Source organism: Centruroides vittatus, unplaced genomic scaffold (genome assembly GCF_030686945.1).
Source record: "Centruroides vittatus isolate TY-2023 unplaced genomic scaffold, ASM3068694v2 contig_388, whole genome shotgun sequence".
NCBI classification, from domain to species: Eukaryota; Metazoa; Arthropoda; class Arachnida; order Scorpiones; family Buthidae; genus Centruroides; species Centruroides vittatus.
Window position 1 is genome coordinate 280,698 of NW_027122204.1, and position 24,153 is coordinate 304,850.

At 29.9% G+C, this 24,153-nt stretch overlaps 1 protein-coding gene across 1 annotated transcript; it reads left to right on the plus strand.

The window, feature by feature from the left end:
- Positions 1-3: 3 nt before the first annotated feature.
- Positions 4-22,885, plus strand: Cdc50 (cell cycle control protein 50A). Its single transcript, XM_067270849.1, has 8 exons — positions 4-69; positions 7,465-7,598; positions 10,368-10,496; positions 11,852-12,050; positions 19,193-19,327; positions 19,593-19,814; positions 21,720-21,885; positions 21,975-22,885. Exons 1-8 carry the CDS (start codon positions 18-20, stop codon positions 22,015-22,017), a joined length of 1,080 nt encoding a protein of 359 aa, XP_067126950.1. The 5' UTR covers positions 4-17; the 3' UTR covers positions 22,018-22,885.
- Positions 22,886-24,153: the final 1,268 nt, after the last annotated feature.

Below are 24,153 nucleotides of genomic sequence, written 5' to 3' on the forward strand. Positions count from 1 at the left end.
AAGTTAATGAAATAAAAATGGCTACTCCTTCGAGTGAAGAGTTACAAGTTAAAAGTAAAAGACCTTCGAGTAAGTTGAAACTAGAAATACTTATTCAAACGAATAAATCTATTCTAATGTCGTTTAATTAATGTATTCATGAATTTTTTAAAAGTATTTTAACGTAAATGTAGCAATTTTACATAATATAAATACTGTCATTTAATAACATTTGTCAGAGAATGTCGTCATTAAAATACGATTGCAAAAGTAGTTCCGTTTTGTTTATGGAAAAGACAGACTGAAGCAAAAGGTATTTAGCTAGAAAAAAAAATTTAAGGACACCTACCCCTTTAAATGGATGCATTCCTATGCAACTATGCAAATGTGTGCTACTTTGTATATTTGGGAGTGCATACAGTGATTCGAAAATCATTTAGATCATTAATTTGTTTTTGTAAGTAAATTTTATTTTAACTTTATCTAGTAAATGAATTCAAAGTAATATAATTTAGAGGTTTTGATTTGTTTATCAAGCTTTAACTCCATAAATTATACAACCTGGGCTTTGACTCTGAAAATTATTAATACAAATTTTCAATAAAATGAACAACTATTCCCCCTAGCAATTCATATTAACACAAGTTGACTGCACTTATTTTGGCACTTGTGTAGTTTAGCAGGTACGGAACGCAGGTAGATACGCAGTATCGATTATAGTCAAATTTGATACGCTGATTACGAATATGATATTCATTTTTGCCCCAGTCAATTATTTACATTAAAAAAATTGTTTTAAATTTTTTTTAATTTTTAAGTAAGTAAAAACAACAGGGAATGGTTATTTCTGTCAAAATGTGAAAAAGGATTAGTTTACAGCTTTGGGATACGCTAGGCGAAGGTTTAAACTGAAACAAATACACTGGTAGTCTGTTGTGTCGAATTCGTTGCTTTGAACACGATTTGCTAATCGATAATATTCTGAAAGTTTTATTTGAATATGGCAAATAGACTTCCAAATCTTACGGAATTTCGCCTCAAAAATTTATTCCAAATATCGGCCACTAACAGGGAGGCGATTAACTGGGCTCAACAACACGGTTTGTTGAAAAGAGTGATGATTTGTGATGGCAATTGCGTGGGATACAACGAAATGCGATTAGAAAACAATAATTCTATGGATGGTGTCATCTGGCGTTGTTCAGCAGGTCGGGTTTGTAGGAAACAGGCATCAATTCGAAAATTTTCATTTTTTTCGTGAAGCCATATTGAAGTTTCCAAGATCTTGCAACTGATGTATCTGTGGGCTTATGAAGTAGATAAGCAGGACTTTTTACAGAGAGAGTTGGAAATCGGAAGTGCCCATACGATTGTTGATTGGAAACAATTTTGTAGGGACATTTGTCACGAATATTTTTTGCTCAATCCGATTGTTCTGGGAGGCAGAGGTCATACTGTGGAGATCGACGAAAGTTGTTTTGTTTGTCGAAAGTATGAACGTGGTCATCGCGTTAGAGAACAATGGGTTTTTGGTGGTTTCGATGTGGAAACAAAGGAAAGTTTCATGGTGACTGTAGACAGGCGCGATGCTGGCACTTTGTTGCCTATTTTGCAACAGTTCGTGCTCCCTGGGACTACTGTTGTCTCGGATTTGTGGGCAGCATACAATACAGTGGGGAATCTGGGATATCAGCATTTGACCGTAAACCATTCGATTAATTTCGTTGACCCCCTTACTCACGCTACAACCAATCACGTAGAATCTGTTTGGCAGAAAGCCAAGGAAAAAAACAAATGCAGATTCGATACCCATCGTACTATGCTAGATAACTATTTGGCAGAATTTTTGTGGCGTCAGCATTTTCAAAAGGATGCATTTCATAACTTGGTTGAGCATGTTCGTTTAGTGTATCCCGAAGCAGCACAGTGATTACGTTTTATTTTTATTTTGTGAAATTTAGTTAAAAGTTTGTTAATTTTGCACTGGCGTATTTTGAAAAATAAAAAAAAATCAAAAAATTAAAAAAAAATTAAAACAATTTTTTAATGTAAATAATTGACTGGGGCGAAAATGAATATCATATTCGTAATCAGAGTATCAAATTTGACTATAATCGATCAAATTTTGAAAAAAATTGAAAAATTTTTTCCGTACCTGCTATACTGCATAAGTCCCCTTATTTTATGTGCATTGGATATTTTTATTACTAGTTTTTGAAACACAGGTTTTTTTTTTTTTGTTTCATTCTTTTCTGAGAATAATATAAAAATATATTAAAAGATAAATGTACTATATTAAGAGAATATACTTTACATTTAGAAAGCATATTATTAGATATTTATCCTAAATAGAACACTTGATGATACTCATTCTCAGATTGTATTTGATTCTGCTACTAATGACTAATGATAGACGATACCAAAATTTCTCCCTGTTCCAATTCTTTTGAATATTTCTTAAAGCTTATTTTAGTTTAGAAAAATTATATTTATATTACAAGCATGGTCATTCATTAATTAATTGATAAACATCGAGCATAAGAATAGAAAATGATTGGAAAATTTGGAATCGTTTTTTGAAAGAAACCCAAAAATTCTTTATATGTGGATATGCATGCTTTTAAAAAATAACTTTGTATAATCTTACTTTAAATAAAGTTAATATTGCAACACCATCTTCGAAGAAATTACAGTTAGTTCCCTTTTACTCAAAGAATTATCCAATCTTTGGAAACTGCTTTGTTGGCTGACACCATGACTGGGGGAGGGAGAAGGTAAATGAGAAAATACAGTCCTATTTTACTATTTCTTGCAATTGTTATGTGTTGTAAATGCATTATTCCATAGTATTTAACACTAAATGAGGTTCGGCAAATAATGCAACAAGCTGAGCAAATGTCATTATTACAAATTAACCAAGTTTTGAATTTATTCACTCAAGCTAGGTTGTCCTATATGTATGTTCAATTGCATGAAATTTTTTTGAGATGAAGAATCAAATGAATGCCTAGATTGATACATCTTGAAAAAATCCAGCAACAAGTTGCTTAACTTTCCCAGCACCATTTAGTAGTGCCGTCTATTGTTATATCGTATTAAAAAGCTTTTTATAATTTTAATTTTGAGGGTAGAGATGGTTATTGTAAATGCCAATAATGAAGAAAATCATCATTACGTCCGACTCTATAGGAGGTACACATCTTTTATCTCTCCACCCCTTGACTTTTAATCACCAAAATATAATAGCATCAATCTCTCTAACAGACAAACCTTCCTGTAAAATTTCAAAAATTTTTGTTGAAAAGCACAGGAGTTAAACTTCAAAGATAGTGAACAAACTCATGCCCCACACACACACACACATTCATACATACAGAAAAACCCTAAAGTTTTTTTGCATTTCTTGAAGTTTTGAGGTTCTGAGTCGAAAAACATAAAAATCTTCGGGTTATTTTTTTATTGATCTCCATATTTTTCCTCTGGTATGTACTAACAAGAGCCGGGAAAGTAAAATAAATTTTTAAAATTCAAAATGGCAGTAAACTTAGCACAGTTTTTACTTAGAATCATATGAATCACGTATGAAAATTTAATGTATTACAGCATCATCTGTAAATCATAACAAAAATATTCATAGTTATAATGGAAAAAGTCATTTTATCATTAAAAAACACTTCTAGATAGGCTGAAACTAATTTAATCTGAACCACACTTGAAATATTTTTTTCAGCAACACTTCAATTTATTTAAACAAGCATTTTTGATCTTTTTTCATAAGTCTGTGTCAAGTTTAACAAGAAAATTTGAACTGTTTAAGATGACAGTCTGAATTTAGTGTTACTGGAAAAAGTATACAATGTGGTGTTCAAGCACTTCATCATTATAAGTAATCATACTAAATATTAGAAATAATTTTATATAATATTTTTTCAATTAAAATATAATTTTGTTTAAGTGTTGGCAAAACAGTTTAAAATATAAATATTTTTGTTGACCACCAGTCTCAATTTGAAATTGCTGCTTAAACCGACCCAATACTGGCCGGGTGGCAAACTAATGTCACCCTATCTCCCCTAAGATGGGAACAATTACTATCGACTAAGTGCAATCTCTTGTTGCTCTGACTATGCAAAAGAAAAGTCTGCTTCACCTCGTATATGGGTGTTGTGTACTCTCTGCTTTGGCAACGTGAAAGTTTCCAATAAACTAATACTTAACTGTTAATATCATAATTTAAATTTTTTAATCTTTGACTGAAACAAATAATTTTCTTTTTAAATGTGAAAGAATTGTTTTAAGAATCAGAAATTGTGACGAGATTTGCTCAATTCCAATTCCCGGAAAATGATTTTTTAGATTCTGATTAATTGTCCCATCACTACTAATGACTTTGCAAATAATATCTTTATTCAAAGATCAAGGATGCCCAATGCATCAACCTACTGTTCTGGGGATCAAATCTGGATGAGTTGAAAAACCCCAGGAATTTTTCATGGAGTTGGTCTATCCCATATGTTTGGTCTGTCTCACATCACTTGGCTCCACTTTATTGTGGGCCTAGCCAAACCCATGATCAGCTTTAAAAAAGGAAAGGAGATCCTCTTATTGACTACAAGGCAGAGTCCTAAAAAATCCAGGATGAAGTGTCAAATTCAGGAACCAATTTCAGCTCTAATTATTTTGAATAAAGGAATGATCCAATGATCATTCCTTTATTCAAAATAATTAGAGCTGAATTTGTATGCATATGCATGTTTTTTTCTTAAATGCTATGCTATAATGATAAAACCCCAATATTGATTCAAATAACAATTTTGATTCAAGTGGATCAAAATAAAATTGTCTGATAATGCATATTTTATATGCATTTATGATATTTACCACATAATTTGCAGATTTGACCATTTTCTGGACTAGCCTATATAATTGCTTTATAAACTTCATAGTTTGTTTGCATGATTACAAGTGCCATTTTTTTAAACGATTCATTTCTGCTATCTGTGCATTGAAACTTTTTTGCATTTGTACAGTTTATGTGAGAAATATTTCACCATTCAATTACAGATATGAGTATACAATTTGTGTTTTAAATTTGAACCATCTAACTTGTATTCTTTTAAAGTTCAACAAAAACATGTTTCATGTTGCTATAGATTTAAATCTTGTCATTTTTCAAATTCTCAAAATTATTTGAATTAATTGGATTAAAATTATCGTAAATGTTATACAGTATTTAGTATATTTGTTTAATAATGTTAAATTGAAATATTTCAAAAAAACATTTTACAAATGTAATGTTTAATTAATTATAAGGAAGATAATTTTTTTGTGAGTAAAAGCAGTTAAATCTCTACATATGAATTGTGTGCAGAAAACTTTTCATTACATTGAGTTTGGTTGGTTGAAACAATATAAGTAAAACAGCAAAATGAAGTCTGACCTACTGAGAAAGTAATACAGCAGTTTGAATTCTAGATATTTCAGATGGAAAAGTTCTGTATTATAATATATGCAACAAATCATTTCCTGCTAAAAAGGCAGTTCAATTGTCTCCTCATATTGAAATATCTATACATGAAGCATAAAATAGCAATTGATTACAGGAAAGTTCTAAGTGTATTGAAATCAACTTTAATACAGTTCATGGTAACAGTTTTGCACTAAATCTATAAATAATTAACTTAATAAAAACATTTACTCATTTCTTGTCATTTGTACAGAGCGATAAACAAATATACAATTACTATAGACTAGTTATATGACTAGAAAACTAGATTAACTCAGACATCTTCAAACATTGTAAACAATTGGATTTATAGAAATAAATTCAATAGTGATGGATTAGACAGTGTAATAGGGAAATCATTGAAATTAAGTGAATTTGTAAAATTTTATGTTTCTGTTTTCAAAATAGAGTTACAAAGTTTGTGTTGCTTTAGTTTTTTAAAGTAGCTTAGCCAAACGATTGCCATAATTAATAGGGCTATTAATATGCTATAACTAATAATTAGAAACTAAGTAGTTTGATACTAGAGGTAGATTAAAATAGCTTGGATTTACGAAAAAAAAATTTTTTGTGAAGATAATGTAAAATAATGCTGTACGGCATGTTTTGTTGCTTATAAGAACTTAAGTAAAAATTCAACTAATAATAACAAATATCTCCATGGATTTTCATATACTGTATTTGCCTATCATTATGGCAGCAGTTATTTCAGACATTTATTTTGACACTCGTAAGTGTGTCGAATGAGTCATTTTATGAATCACTACCTCATGAGGTAGTGATTCTCAAACTGTGTGAAAATCAGCAGGCATGAACTGTTTTAAATTTTGCAGGTTGATGTATTTATTTTTATCAAACTGGCAGATGTAATCATCCAACGATCACCTAAATATTTGGGCTGTAATATGGCTATAATCAAATAATTAATACAATATTATATACAATACAATATTGACTGTGCGGTTATGTATAGTGAAAAAGGTTTTCCATTGGAAGTACTCCTTTTGGGTTACATAACTGCATGGTCAATGCACAAGACCATACAGAAGAGTGGAGGACCATACATAATTTAAGGAGATCGATGGAAACAATCTTCACTATAATTTAAGGAGATCGATGGAGTGTAACAATATAGTGGCCATCAGAGCAGACAAATCCAAAAGCATTGTACTGATGAAATGGGACACTTATAGAAACGGTTTACAGGAGTACATCAACAACACCAAATGCATAAAGGCCCCCAGCGGTTATTTAGAGAAGATTCAAGCAAGGGTTAAACGCACAGCTAATTCTCCCTTAGCTGGAGTACTCAAATTAACTAAAGCAACAATATTGGCTCCAGTTTTCCCTTGTTTATTTGTTTTTTGAAGCTCCATAAAACTGGTAAACAACTGTGCTTGGTTGTGGACAAATCGAAATCTCCATTAATTCTTATGGAATGCAGGCTCAACTCTTCTATAATCAGCAGCATGGAAGAGTATCCATACACTTAGCCCAATTCGGTGGAGTTAATTCGCAGATTAAACACGCTTGGCAACTTGGAGGGCATCTACTTCACAGTATGTGATTTTGAATCCATGTTCCCCTCTATTTGTATAGAGCCATGTTTTTGTGAATTGTGGGTGTTTATATTTATTTACTTATTCATTCACATCTTAATATATAAAGCAAATTGTAGCAAGCCTATTAAAGCAGATTAAACTGGAAGAAAAGAATCAGTCTGAAGCAGGACTCGAACCTGCAACTCCCGCTTACCATGCGGTTGCGTTGCCAGTTATGCTACCTGGACCTTCAGTCCGATCTCCTCTTCCAGTGTTTATAATGAATATAATACTGCTCTTTTCTTCCAGTTTAATCTAAATTTATTTAAATTATTATAACTATTAAAGCAGAATAGTTTTTCTATATTAGAGAATTATATTGATTTTATTTTTAAATTTTGATTGATTACACATGATGATTTTTTATGTATTTTACAGGTAGTGCCTTTAAACAACAAAAATTGCCAGCTTGGCAACCTATTTTGACTGCCGGAACAGTTCTTCCTACATTTTTTATTATAGGTTTAGCATTTATACCCATTGGTATAGGTTTATTGGTTTCATCTAATGAAGTAAGTTTAGTGTGCTTGTTTTTTAATTATTATGATCTGTATGAAGTATCAAATATAGTTGTTTTACTTTGCTTGTGAACTATCAATATTATAATTCAGTAATCATTTTTATGGAATAATTATTAGTAGATTAACCCTGTAATATATGTTATATATATTAAGGGGTAAACTAACTATAAATCTGCATATTAACATAATTGTTTGATATTCATATTACTAGGCTGTAATTATGCCAAAACTATTAATTTAGAATTGGTATACTTAAGATAGTACATATATGTCAGAGGTGGCCAACAAGTCGATCGCGATCGACCGGTCGATCGCCAAGCCAATTTTGGTCGATCGCTAGCGATGTCTTGACTTAATGTATTATATTTGTAACCGAACGCAACTGTATGCATGCAGTTATGACTCGACTCATAAGCAGTGAGTGCACTTCGTACTGAAACAGTGTATAAACATAGTTTGTATTTCACACTTTCCCCTCCCCATTTAGACTATGCCTATGACAACAAGTCGATCGCAACACATTTTTACGATAAAAAGTAGATTTTATGTGCACAAAAGTTGGCCACCCCTGATATATATGACCATAAGTTATTCATCATTTTATAATTTATTCAATTTAACTGAAACCTTTTTACATTGTTACTTCATCTTGCATTGCAAGATTCAATGGAGAATTTTGAATGCATGTTTTTAGTTATTTACCAATTGTGTTAGTAATGGCAGTCATGACATTTCCAAAACAAATACAAATAAATATTTATCTTTTTAAAGGTAAAATAAACAATCATATTTTAAATTAAAAGAATTTCAGGTCTATAGAGGTTAAAGAACTTTTCAACCATATTTATGAAACAGATTAATTATTGTCTTTCTTAGATATAAAGAACATTTTTAGAATGTATTATATTCATTATAAATATTATAAAATAATAATACAGAAATTTTGTTATAAAATATTAGTGGCTTTGGCTATAATAGATTTTTTATTTTTTTAATGCATTCATTTTTGAAGTTTGTGAGAATTGACAGTAACATGTTAAAATAACAGTTTTATTTTATAAATCATAGTCAATAAGATAGTCATAAGCAAAACTTATTTGCTTAATCTGCGATAATAATTTGTTACACTTGAGCAAATTCAAAGAGTAATAAATATATTTCTATTTATTAATTGGTCCTGCCTAAAATTCTAATCTAAATTTTTTCAGAAGTTTGTTTAAGAAATTTTTACATTGTCAGTTGTTAAGTAAATTACAGATTCTTTTGTCACTACAGTAAAACCTTGTTATTTCAAAACTTAACGGATCAAAAAGATACGACTGAACTATCTGGGTTTGAATTTTCTGAACTTTTTCTTTGAATCAAAGTTTTTGTAATTTTTGAATAAAATTATGACATTATCTTATATAACAGGTAAAATTTACCTGTTTGTTTACAAATGTGTTAATATTACAAGTTAATAGTAATTTAACCTAGTTCAAAAAAAAACTATTAGTTGGCATGTACTTAATGAAAACAATGAAAATGTAGCCAAATTGCATTCAAAGCAAGACCTGAAAATAACATACAAAAGAAGCTTAAGTGCTTCAATAAGAATTACTATGAATTTCATCTAGAGGACCAGTGGCTAGTTCTATAAAGAATTCACTGTCTTGAGTTTGAAATTACGAAAATCATGCGATCTGACAAAAACAAGTGCTATTAACGGCTAAAGCTATAAGTACTCATTCTATTGTAAATACACACGTGTATTTAATGGACTTGAAATTATTGAATCAACAGATTTTTGTGGAAAATGTTCAAAATAATTAAATGCAAACAGATTTCTTCCATAAAAATAAATGCTCTCTTCATTGGCAATGTGTACAATGTCTGAATGACCTTGAATGGACGTGTACAATAAATGAAATGTATAATTGGTGAAACTGAAACTGCCACTTGGGCATGGAAATTTTCTTATAAATGTGTAATATGATTGAAGATTTTCAATTAAATGATATTTTTGCAGGTCACTGGATCAAATATCATCTGAACTAAAATATATGCAAAATCCTATTCTCTTGGCTGGGGCCTAGACTAGACTGAATTATCTGATATCGAAATAACAAGGTTTTACTGTATTGTGATATAATAGTTGAAGATTATATTTTTTTATATTGTGTGTTATCTTTATTTACATTATAAATTAATAACAACAACAAAAGTATAATTTACCAAGGCTTAAGATGGAATTGGTGCAAAATTCATGTAACAGAAATTTAAAAATATTTCTAAAAGAGTTATAAATTAATTCCTTTTACCCTTGGAGTTTCAAAATGGTTTTCTTTCCTAGACCATTTAGCTTTTGCTAGATCTACAATGGGAGTAGCTGGGCAGTAGAAGAACAGGGCCTGGTGTGTTCAGAACAGACCACCTGTGCAAACTTTTTGATATTCTCTGCCTATACTGATTTGATCTCAGACCTCCAGAACAGCAGGTTGATGCTTTTGGGTGCATTGCCTGGAAAAGTTTCTCTAATACAGCAGGACAAGCAAACCAATGATATAGATTGTTTCATTTGAAATGGACCATGCCATTGGCTTGCTTAGCCAGTTGTATTAAAGCCACTTTACCAGGCAAAGTGCACTTTGTCTTGACCATTTGCATATAGCAATTTTGAAATGAGCAAATTAATCATTGTTTATAAGTTTTATTAAACATTATTGTACAAATAATCAGTCAAATTTATTAGAAATATTATAAGGTATAAATATTGTTTAGGTAGAAGAACATGAAGTGTGGTATACAAATTGCACAAATGAGCGAAATGAATCTTGTGCTGATGTAATAGCTAAGGACATCAAAAGTCAGTGCAGATGTAACTTAACATTTCAATTGCCAAATTTTAAGGTAAGAATTTTAGTGATTTTTGATTAGCATCATTATTATTATAAGTAATGATGCACTCGGAACCAAATTACGGTGTGATACAAAAAATATAGAAAAAATGAACATTTTCAAACCCCTTCTGGGCTCTGCCATGAGGTTCTTAACCATTCCAAGATGGATATTCGATTATGGAATGATGTTTAAATAAGAATTCGATTATAACATTAGTTTTTTTTCGATGTTTTTTGTATTGCACTGTAATTTGGTTTCAAGTGTGTCATTATCATTAATTCGGTGTGGTGAGTAGTGATTTATTATTATAAGACAGGGATGGACAATCTTTTTCTATGTAAGGGCTGCATTTCAAAACTTTTGAACTGATGTGGACTGCACACATGAGAAAAGAGGGGAAAAATGTCAGTAAATCACAATTCTTTATTCATATATAATTATAAATTAGCATAGGTATACTTAATATAGCTTTCTGGCACTGATCTAAACATAATATATCAGAAATATTTGGTTAAATGTTAGCCACTGCTAGTTTTAAATTAGTTTCGATGTGTCTGTTAACCGGTTTCTTGTTTTAATTTTTACTAAATTCATTGCAAAAAAACTATTCACAAACATAAGTTGTAGAAAATAATATTTGAATTTTTGTTGAATACTTCCTTAAGCTGGGAAATTGATATATTTATTCATATTTTATGCCACGGGCTGCAAAAAATATTACTGCGGGTCGCGTGTTGCCCATCCCTGTTATAAGATTAAAATTTAAGGATTGCTTTAACAATTTGATTAATCACTGGCTATTATAATATTTTTACTTAAGCTTTTTTAGTAAATTAAAAAAGTTTAATTAAATTAATTTATTCCATATTTTCAAAACTAAGATTAACTTAAAATTATATGTTTATTTAGTTTGTTCAGATAATCAGATAAATGAAAAAATTGTATTTTCATTGGATTATGTTCAATACAGAAATTAATGATCAAGCAGATTTCTCATTAAAAGTAAACAGAATTACTATTTCATAATTTAATTTTTAGTAGCTATTTCTAAAATTATTAATTTGTCTAAAATTATGTAATTTGTTTATTACAAGACTACTTTCAGTCAAGCTTAGTTTTAGTGCTCCAATATAAATCCAACCTCACCTAATGCCAAAAAGTTGATATGAACTGGTGTTGTTTAATTTCTCACTAGCTATTTAATTTCAAAAATTGGTTCTGCTACAACAAACCTCAGCGTAAACAAATTTATAGCTTGGTCTAAATTTGTACACATTAAAAAAAATGTACAGATTTTGTTAAATGACTTGTAGTTTAATGTGTATAGATCTTATGATTGATTTAAGATTCCTTTTTTATTTCAGAAAGAAGTATACATGTATTATGGTTTGACAAACTACTATCAAAACCATCGTCGTTATGTGAAATCTCGGGATGATGCTCAACTTGTAGGACAGAGTCTTGAGGGAAGTCGGGAGTGCATCCCTTTCCAAAAGTTTAAAAATTCTTCTGTTGAGTATTATGTTGCTCCTTGTGGTGCAATTGCTAACAGTCTCTTCAATGGTAAATATGTTATAATAAAGAATATTACATTTTTTGAAAATGAATTTAAATTGTCTTTTAAGAGGTTAAAAATCAATTTAAGTTAAAAAAAAATTTACATTCTTGCTTATTTAATTATTATATTATAAATGTTAGGTGTGATCAAATGAAGTCAATTCAGATGGTGTTACATATGTGCCTGCTGTCATTTAAGGGAATTGCAGATTTCCAAATGTTGGTGTGTTGTTGTTTAAATAAGCTAGTGAGAAGTAGGATTTGAAGTAGTGTGATATTTTATAGCAGTTTCATTATACTGACTATCATAAAAAGACAGTGAAATTCACAGGAGAATGCATGCTATTTATGGAGACAAATGTCTTCTATGACCCCAAATTGTTGTTTGTTAGAATTTTGATTTTGTTGATGGAGTTTAAAGAACTATACACTATAAACAATGCATAGCATTATCTGCAGACACTAAACAATCTTCATTATGTTGTTAAAACAAAATGCTGGAAGAGGACTAAGTGCTTACTTGTCTCTGCAGTAATGCATGTCTGCATGTTGCTATCACTATTAAATAGATGCTTCGTGGAAAGAGGTGAGATATTCTGGAATATCTTCCATACAGTCTCAACTGTTGTTACATCATTATTTCTTGTTTGGACCACTCAAGAAAGCTCTGTTAGGCAATTTTACACTGATGATGACATGAAGGTCACTGTTTGAGTGGTTTAAAGGTCAGGAGAGCATTTGGAAACTGCCACAATGTTGAGATTCTTGTTTGCAGGCAGATGGTAACTTTTTCAATGTGCATTAACTTATACTGCTGTGAACATATTCTTCTGTACAGTTATCTTACTTATTGCTGCTGAGGGAATTTCATTTGATTAATCCTAATATATAAATAACTGTGTAAGTAATGCATTGCCTGTAGTTAAATACATTACATGTCATTTGTGTTATTGTATTTATTGTATTGAAAGACCACACCAGTTATTTAACTTATAATTAATACTGTGTATAAGCAAAAAATAGTTGCTTATACTCACTTTTCACGTTCAACATTTTACATCATAACAATGATGTAAATGTATGTTAATGTTGAACGTGAAAAGTGAGTTGAATATTTCAATCATAAATATATACTATATTTTTTCATATTTGGTTGACATTCTGAGTTTCATGAATTTTGTTTTTTTTGCATAGTTTATTATAAACATTTTAAAAAATTAGAACAGATATAATTAGGATAATTTTTACAATAGTGTTCCACTCTCTACTGACACCGGGATTTACAAACTACAACTCTAAAAACAAACCTGTTACCGGTGTTCTTTGTAAAAATCGTCTCACTAACGTTTTCGAACTTATAGAAGTTCTTCTTCAGGTGAAACTGGAAGATTTGAAAAATAGAACAGAAGATTTCAAAACAAACCACTTCGTCTAATTCCGTTGTGGCGGACATGCGCTGCAGTGTCTGGATGTTGATTATTGTCTATGCACGTCTAAAAGGACTTGCCAGGCCGATGAAATTTTGATCTCTTCTTTTTGGTTGATGCAGATATTATTAAAGCTCATTTTATATATTGTGATAGCTTCTAACCACTTTATATGTTACGGGTGGGGCGTCGTTTAGCTTTATCGAGTTCTTCCTCGATAACCTGATCGGATGCGTATATACTTAGCGCTGTGTTGTAGGTCCACTTGGTGTTCTTTTAATCTGGTCTTTAACGAGCACTTGGTAGAACCGATGTAAATGAGTTCTCTTTGCCACCTATTATCCATTAGAGGAATAGAATACACTCCGTACATTCTGTTGGGATCCAGAGGGTCTTAGCGATTTTTTTAGGATGTTGGTTACTGTGGGACCTCTTCGATACACTATTTGCATCTGCTGTCTCTTGGCTATTTCTCCATATGCTCCTCTAACGTATGGGTTGTATGTGACAGGAAGTCTTGTTAATTCATTTTTGTTAGTGCTATCCTTGCCTTTACTGTGGATGTGCTTCCTTGGTGATGTTGTTTGATTATACATTGTATTAGGAAAGGGTATCCATGGTCTGTTGCGACTTTTTTAAGATAAGCTATTTCATTGTCCAGAGCTTGCTTTATGGAGAAGTGGGAGATTGCTCTTCTTACCAAGATTTTGAAAGCGGCTGCTGTATATGAGAACGGGTTGCAGGATCCCCTAGGTATGTATATTGGTGTTGCCGTTGGTTTTCGGTAGACTGACATTTGGACGGTAGATGCTTCTGTCTTGATGACAATGTCCAGAAAGTGGGCTTCCGCGCTGCTTGTTTGCTCTATACCTATGACTAAGCCATAGGGGTGTCGAGTAAAGAGATCTCGGTTACAAGATTTAAAATAGCACCGTACAAGTCATCCGCAGAGAAGTGAACAAGCCAGAAAAGAGCGGGAAAAAGCTGTGGCAGGCGGCCAGCAGGAGTTTTTATATTCTCAATAAAGCGCTGCCTGGATTTTTGTATGCAGTGCCAGGTTACAATTATTCGGCTGCCACACAGTATATTACCATAATTTGCTATATATAACCTGCATTAGCATGTACCCCAACAAAAATCATGAGAATGAAAATAAAAATGTAATGTAACCTACATCACTGTCCCTTCTCACCTCCAAAGTTACCATTGCACATGTCACTTAACCCATATGAAGTTTGAAAGGTATTTCAGATATTACAGTTTTTCCTGTTTCAATTAATACCCAATCTCCACAAAGCACCATAACTTGCTGAGATTATTTATTTCTATATAAACTAATATTTTCGACCTATTCAATAGGCCATACTCAAGTTTTACATAACTTTTGGAATGACAGTTACAAAGTGTTCCAAAATAGAACATCGAAAATTTAAACTGAGAAATTAATGGAAAAATATACATGCAAAAAACTATCAAAAATATAATACATTAATATAACAAGTAATATCAATCTAACAGAAATATAAAAGTATAACAGTTTCCTGTTTCTTTTATATTTGTTAGCAATTCATTGCAGATGTAATTATAAGTGAAATGGAAAAAAATGGAATATTTGAAACAGCACTGTTTAAACCATTTATTTGTACTGTGTTTGAAGATGCAAGATGTGAAGCCAAATGACAATTATTTTCTCGATATAATCATTCACTTATATAACTGCTTAAAAGGGTTTTTGGATGAATAAGCTGAAATGTTATGTCCTTTGAATCTGACATTCACCCGAGTTCAAGTATTACTCAGATTATGATTTTATTCTCTAATGTTTTGTTTAAATGCATTTCAGTTTATTCATCCAAAATACCCTTTTTAAGTGGTTATAAAAGTAAAGGAAAAATTGTTGGATGAATTTTTAATTACAATTAAAAGTCTGCAATCATTTCCATACATTTCCATGTTGACTTTTTTAAACACTAGACAAAGACTCACACACCCACACCAGACTGTAGGAAATTACAGTAATTTAAATCTCTGGTATTTCTTATTTCAGTTACATGTTTCAACTTAGACATTTTCTGTTGTAACATTATTTCTTAACGACAGTCAACAAAACCAGAATTTCAAATTAATGTAGTTTTATCATCATATTTAATGTTATCAATAGGAGCAAGTCCCAATGTGATTACAAGCAGATTGATTCAACTGTAATGTGTCCAGGCTGAAAATGCCTCCAGGTATATAACTATAATCAGTTACATTCAGACATTAAAAAATTTAAGATATTGTAATGTAAAAATAATTTAATTTCACAAAGAAAAGATATTTTTAAATCTAATATATCAGTACTGAAAATATATATCAAAGGGTTAAATATATATATCTTGACAACATTTCTAATTTTATATTTGTAGATTTGTTAGAGACATTTTTATTTTAATGGAAATATGTTGAATACTTGTATTTGTTATTTTGCTCTTTTCAAATTTGATGTTAATCATTCGATGATTTTCTTATTCCAAATGATACTGAATTCATTCTTATTATATTCATCTACATTTTTATTTTTTTGTTTGTACTATTTGTGTTTAATGAATATATTCATCTGAGATAAATATAACTTCATAAAATAACTTTCAGAATAATCATTTTTTAGAATTTTACAAACTCAGAAACATGGTTTCATCAGAGTTGAATGCATTGATGTACAAAGAAATTGACCTCTGAAAAATATTGAGAAAAATTTGAATATTATAAAGGTTAAATTACTAATTTATTAAGTTACAACAAAATTTTCCTCTTATATTCATGTAGATCAATATTTCTTGCTATTGGATTATATATATTTATAGTTTTAGATAGCTTTCAAATTTAATGTTTTTATATGTATTTAACTTGTTCAAAATAATCAATGATAACTACATTGTTTTTTCAAATGAAATAACTTTTAGCAGGTATTTTAATCTATAGTATATTATTTTAAATTTTATAATTCTATGTTAATTTTTTTTCTTTATTCATAAATGTTGACAAATTGGAATCAGACTACAGGATGGGCAAAAAGTCCATAAAAATTTGAATTATCATCAGAATGAAATGCAGTTGCATTGTAAATATTCTCTGTATGGGGGTTGTTTAAGGAGGAAAATTAGTTCCAAAGATTACTGATAAATGGCTTTACATATAAAAGAAATGCAAATAACAATGAAATGATTTTCATTGTTATTATACAAGTGTTAGACAAGGCCTCCACCACAGAGTATAATATAATTTAGCCGAGTAACAGTGCCTGCACCTGCAGAGTGCAGCGTGTTTGGATGCATGGATGGTACCTCGTGGCAAATAGCATTTTTCAATTTCAACAATGTGGAAGGACCTGATCGAAACATGGGAATTTAAATATCCCAACAATCAGAAATCACATTGAAATTTATTTTCATTGTCATTTGCCTGTCTGTCTTGTCTTTTGTATGTCAGTGCTACCTGTCAATGACTTTGAAACTCATTTTTTTTTCTACAAACAAAAAAACCTCTGTGCTAACAATACATACAATGCAAACTGCATTTCATTGTAATGAAATAATCATAAATAATGGAAGAATTAAATTTTTATGGACTTCTTGCCGGCCCTGTATAAACTACATTGTTACCATGAACAAAACTATTCTATAAGTATAGTTTTAATTTACCTTTAATTATATAGCATATTATATTTATGAAATATTTCTGTTTGACTATTAAGTTGAATATGGTTCATAATTTACTTCCTACTTTTATAATTTTTTAACATTGTCCATCAAAAAAGCTCTGCGTCTATTTTTTATTTCCTAATGATAAGATAACTAAATCTGAATTATTCTCAGATGTATGGGATAAATTAAAATTACTGATATGGATGAAGAAGAAATCCAATCTTAGCCAGTTTTAAATTTTCCAAATCTTGAATATTTGAAATTAGAAGATTTACATACAAATATACAAGGTTCCTACACAGGGAAAGTTGGGGATTTTCATTAGTGTTCAGAAAAGGTCATGGAATGTCAGGAAATTTGCTTTCTTGACTGCCTTGTTGATTTTTTGCTGACAATATGCTTGACTAAGTGTAGCTGTCTGCAGGCAGCAAGAAGTAATGTGGTTCAATGCGACTTATGAAAAGGAGTGCAGAATATTTTCAGGACCCAAAATTTTTCCCAAGCTTACACACAATTTTCCCAAAAATTTACAAAGTACACAAAATGATAAATAATTTAAATGGTATTATTTATCATTTTAATAATTTAGGCTAGGGTTTATATTTATAAGTCGTTTATTATTTTTGTGCTTTCAAGTATTTCATATATTCTTTAACATATCTAAGAGATGATACTGTTACTGATATAAATAATAATAAACAATGTAAATCAATAACTTTAATTAATGTGAGATGCGTTAGTTTTCTTGAACATTGTTATAAAAAAGTAGCCCAATTGCCGAGTTTGGAAAGAACATTTCAATGGCAGTTTCTATGTTCATACATGTAAACATGCCTTAGAAAACTAAAGTTTTTCACATCAACCTGATTACTCTGTTTAAAATAGCTGAAAATGTTTGTTTAATAAAACTATTAGTGATTAAAATTTTTGTATTGACTTTTAGACAAACATTTAGTTATATCAAAATTTTTGCTGAAAATATGCAGCAGAAAAGCATATGATAAAGAAATCTTTCATTTTCTGTAGCAATTATTTATGAAATTAGTAGGCTATGGTAATTTTAAAAAAATGTTATGCTGTTTGATTTGCAATTACAATAAAAATATGATTCAAGATTGCCCAATTGTGATCGTATCTTGTCAAAAATAACCCTTACATTAGGCATCTTCTGAGTTCGGCATTTTTCTGGAATTTATTTAAAGTACTAAAAATGAAAAAATTAATCCCCATATTGAATAAAATAATTAGCATTTATGGATGAATGAAAGTAATAACTATGAATAAATTTGAAAATGAAGTATCCAGGACCTAGTAGAATACTACAATTGTTTCAATTGATAGATCAAATTTAACTCTGATGTTAGTTTTAGGCTATTATTGAATCAAAAAGGGAATTGTCAGTGTTTGTACTATTCACAGTTGCCTTTTTAATATTTGATTTGAAAATAATTACATTTAATTAATAGGTCTTACCTATATTTTGACTTGAAAATATAACTTACTAGTCTCCAAAAGCTGAAACGTACACAAGTTAATATGAAACACCATACAGTCTTCCAGCAAATAATATGTATTGGAATCAACTAAAGATGGAACTTTTTTTGGCATCTTTCATGGTCCTGCATCAAGCATAATCATTTAGAATCTCTGCAAACGTTCTGTAACGATCTGTGCTTGATGCAGGTCTCTGAGACTGAAAATGTTCTGTTTTTAGTCGATTCCAATACACATTATTTGCTGGAAGACTGTGTATGATGTTTTGTATTAACTTTAAAACATATTTTCATCAAAGAAATATGCACTTAAAACTTTTATTTATTCTTCTCTGTTTTCTAAAGTATTATATCAATTAAGATTTAAGAGTATAGAAAAATCTAAGTGTTATTAAATGTTTAAAAATTTTTGCTTCATTATCTGTTTTTAATTAATATTTTTTAATGCTTCTTACTGTTTGCAAAGGTGAAATTCAATAAATTAATATTAAATGAATACTTGACACATTTCATAAAATATTAATTTTAAAATATTTTAATAGATAGTTTGAAATTATACTACATTGATGACAATAATCAGGAAATTGCTATTGGATTAAAAAAGACTGGAATTGCTTGGCCAACTGATAAAAATGTAAAATTTAAAAATCCTCCTGGAAATGTAACTGATGGAAAAGGTACGTAATATATTTATTTTGAGAAATTTAATAGGTTATTGTGATGGTGATTATTAATTTTTTGGCTTATGATGATGCATAGTTATGAGCTTAAACCATTTGCACTTTTATAATTTGGAAATTAATTTTATCTGTCAGTATCTTTTTGAAAAATTGTTTATTTCTTAATATAGATTGTTTGAAAAATTTTTCCAGTTTGAATATTATTAATCTATTTTGAATATTTAAAAGTTATGTAATAATAAGCATTTTTTTAAAAATTTAGCCTTTAAAAATACAATTCCACCACCAAACTGGCGAAAACCCGTGTGGCAATTAGATCTAAAAGATGAAAATAATAATGGATATCAGAATGAAGATTTAATAGTATGGATGAGAACAGCAGCTTTGCCTACATTTCGGAAGTTATACAGACGCATAAATCATAATCAGGAAAGATTTAAAAATGGCCTTCCCAATGGAACGTACAAATTGGTTGTGGATTATAGTATCCTTTTAAAAAAATCTAATATACAGGTACTCCTCACTTTACGACCGAATTCTGCTCCGACGACTACGTCGTTAAGCGAATTGGTCGCTAAGCGAGGATCTTGTGATGGGAATATGGGATCATTTTAAAATTATCCAAATTATGCAACAAACTTCAAATTTATTCGTAAAAAGACTATTATAGTATGCTATTAGCATATTATAGTACTATAAGACTATTATAGTACGCTTAGTGTGCATGTCACCATCCACCACTGACCGACACTCAAGCTGAGAAAGGGGATTCCCCAAATTGCAGGTCGAAACTCTATTGGTCATAAAGTTAGGAGTACCTGTATTCTGTAAGATGACTGAGATTCCAAATGGTTTTTCTATCATGTGTATCACATATATTTAAAGATCTGTTATAAAGGAATTTTTCATTTTATAATTCTTGTTACTGTAGAGTATTTTAAAAGAAATTTAGTTTTCTGTTGCAATTTGTTTTGCATGACGTCTTTGTTATAATCCAAAACTCAGTGTAATTTCCCCCCTCCCTCAGTATAATTGAAAATTAAAAATACATCCACAATGCAATAGCAATTCTTGAATAAGAATGATTTGAATAATCAGGGAATTATTATATTCACCAATAGGATGATATCTTGGTGAACGATTTTTGATATTCAGATCTAACTTCTATGACAAACACCAGCAGCTTTATTTTGGTTGTTTCTTGTCTTTATGCTTCATTAGTTTCAATATAAATCTACCTTAGTTCACAACATTAGGACACTATAAATTGTCAAAAGTAATAAACATGTTTTGTTTGCTAAATATATTTGTTATGCATTTCTGCATTAATGTACTTAAACATTGTGCAAGTTTTGGATCTAAAACTTGTGACTACTGGACATGTTAGATACATCGAAATGTTCTTTACTAATATCTGGAAACTTTGAATTAATTCACAGTTAACATATTTATCTTTAGTTCAGATTTTCTACTTGATGAAATTACTTGATTAACTCAACTAGAATATGGAATTGGTTCAGTAATTTTTGGTATTTAACTTAATATCCTTTACTATTAACTATCCAATAATTTGCATTATCATCAATAATTTAGCAAACAAAAAGATCTTGTTTGATATATTGAGAGTTAAATAATAATTATGAAATAAAATTTAAAAAATGAATTAATTGTACAAAACTTATATTTAAACATAGTTCAGATATTGTGCAGGTAAAAATACCCGTAGTCAAATATATATACAGTAGAGACTCGTAAATCGGCACCCCGGTAATCGGCACGATTTTCAGTCTGACTGTGTCGTGCTGAATCGAACGTTTTTGATACTAAATTTACTTCTAAAGTATAATTTTCATGTTTTTATATTCTTCAATATATTTATTTTGTTTGTACAAAATGCAGAAATAATTTTTAACGATATGATAGCCTCGATTATTATTATAAAAATTTTCGTTAGGCTTAAAATGTATGAAAATTCAACACGAAGCGACACGCAATGGAGAAAAATTTGAACATCGGACAGGTTAATATATTTTTTCATACATAAACCGTAATCGGAACAAATCCCTAATCTGAACAACCCCAGTCCCCAATTGATTCCGATTTTCGGTTCACTACTGTAATTTTATTTTTCACAAAATTGCAAATACGTTTTGAAATGCTTGATATAAATAAAATTACATTTAATCCTGTTATAAAACACATTTAAAAAAAATATATTATATATATATATATATATTTTTCTATAATTACAGCAATGTATTTTTAATATTTTCATAATTCAATTGTATGATGATTAACTATTTTTAAACTAATTTTTATATTTGAATTTGTAAATTTACTAATATAGCTATTATTACCTAAAATTTAAACATCCTTAACAATCATTCAGATTATCCTGTTACTTCTTTCAAAGGTACAAAACGTATGATTCTTTCCAATACTTCATGGTTAGGAGGAAAAAATTCCTTTTTGGGTATTGCATATATTGTTGTTGGTAGTATTTGCCTTGTTTTAGCAGTAATCTTTTTAGTGATTCATATCAAATTTGGGAAAAAGTAAATAGTTTTTAATTTTTCTTTATTAAATTTTGAGAACTAAATCCATATATATATAGAAAATTGATATTTTAATCATTTATTTTCAGTACCCACGATTTGGTGAATATTACACAAAGGACACCGTATTAATTTTAAAAATCAGAATTTGTTAGTATTGAAGGACAATTAGCATTCCATTCGTGTCCTTAGTATGCTGCATTTTTGACGTAGACATTCAAAAACCGAACTTTATCGTATCAGAATTGTTGAATTAAAAGTGACTATCATAAATTATATAGCATGATGATAAAATATATGGTTAATGTTGTTATATAAAATGGATGATTGCTAATATTAACTTATTATGATAAAATATAGCCATCGTTTAAGAAATTTGCCTTATCGATTCAAGTTACGGGCATTTAGATCAATTTTAATATTGTTTTTTTAGGGGTTGTCAAAAATTCTTTAACAGTTAAAACGTAATTCATTTTTGTTTAGCAAATAAATATTGCCACGAGTTTAAAGGACTTTAAAAACAATCTTTAAATCAATAGCTTTTGTAATTTTATGTACATAAAATGATTTTTTAAAATATTGTATTGTTTTTTTTTTTTTAACGAAAGTCCTGAAGTAATAGTATAATTGTTTGTTGTGTTTTGTGCATGTGAGTTTTCATTTAACATTTTTTTGGTGTAATAAGAACTTTGTTAGTGTGTTAAGATCTTTATTTATAATTTTTGCAAAATTTGAAATTATTTAATATATAATGGAATTAAATTCTGTTTATTTGTGTAATGTATTAATATTTGGGTTTTTAAAATTCATAAATCTATAAATGCTTCTATAAAGAAAAATCTATTGTATTAAATTTAAAAATTAATATTTTGTGATATTTGTATAAAGAGAAGCTGGTAAATCTAGTGAGCTTTGTATATTTCAATATCAGCATATCAATTCATTGTTTAAAAAGATATTATTTATTGAATTAAATGTAATTAATAAATTGTGAAAACAATTATTGTTTTTGACGTAATTTTATTGCTTATACACATTGGTCTGGATTTACGAATTCTGGGCACACGTGAGACCACCATTATTCTACAGGATGGACACAAATTTCTGTCACTTCTATAGAAAATTGTGTGTTCCATTTTTTTGTTTCGGACAGAACACAAAAAAAAATGGCAGATTCAAGTAACTACACTATTGAAGAATGTATAATTGTTACGGTTTATGAAAAAGAGAGAACAGCGAAACCAATGGAAGAGGTGTGTGTAGATGTCAGAGGTTTGGACAGCAGCCAAAAAACTTTTCTGACGAGTGCATAAAATATTTACAATAGATAATGCAGAGGATAATTGAAGAAGCGGCAGACCTTCCACCAGATGCGAATAATGCAGCAAAGTTGAGGAGTCCATACCGAGATGGCCTACGATATCAATATGGAAACATTCTGTAGAACCATACTCCAAACAACCAATGTAAGCTTATTCTTTGCACTGTTGTAAAAATCTCATGCTTTTATCAGAAGAGAGATATTTTTGAAGGAGGCTGAAGTCTTGCATTTATCTCTTCCATTGTTTTCTTTTCTTTTCTTTTCCTCCTCTCAGCTAAAGATTGTGTTCTTCAATGGTGCAGTTACCTGAATCAGCCATTTTTCATGTTTTATCTGAAAACAAATGGAATATACAATTAATTTTCTACAGAGGTGATGGGAATTTGCATCCTGCCTGTAGTAAGGAATGTCTTCTGGTTTTGAACTCAAAAAATTTTGTTGGAGTTTAACAAAAATCAGTAATTTTTCTGTATGGAATTTCAAAATTTTGCTATTTTCAGTTTTTCACTTTTTGCCTCTGACCTGTGGTCATTAACAGGGTCTTTTTAGTTGTACTTGTTGTGCATTCAGCCAGGCACATGATAGGGCAGCTGAATGGTGAGGGACGGGGTGCATATCTGTGCAGACTACCATAAAAGTTCCTATGAGCGCTTGTCAGATTGAATGCAAGGTTTCCAGAGCAATGACTGGCAACAAAACTGGTTTTCGGTAAAACTACACAATACAGTTATTTACTTTGTTATATAATTCAATTTTGATAAGCCTATATATTATTTTCAATATGGGTCATTTTAATTATTGGGTGTGATTCAAACCAAACTTTGAACTGGACACCTGGGAGCAATCCAAACAAAACTTTGGATTGTTCCCAGGTGTCCAGTCTGCCATTTTTTCTTTTTCTATTTTTGTGTTGAGTGGAAAACTAGTTGAGATGAAAACATTCCTTT

Coding starts and splice junctions, on each gene's coding strand:
- Cdc50 (XM_067270849.1), top strand. CDS start 18: ATGGCTACTCCTTCGAGTGAAGAGTTACAAGTTAAAAGTAAAAGACCT. Junction 70..7,464: donor TAAAAGTAAAAGACCTTCGA/GTAAGTTGAAAC, acceptor TGTATTTTACAG/GTAGTGCCTTTAAACAACAA. Junction 12,051..19,192: donor TGCTAACAGTCTCTTCAATG/GTAAATATGTTA, acceptor ATATTTTAATAG/ATAGTTTGAAATTATACTAC.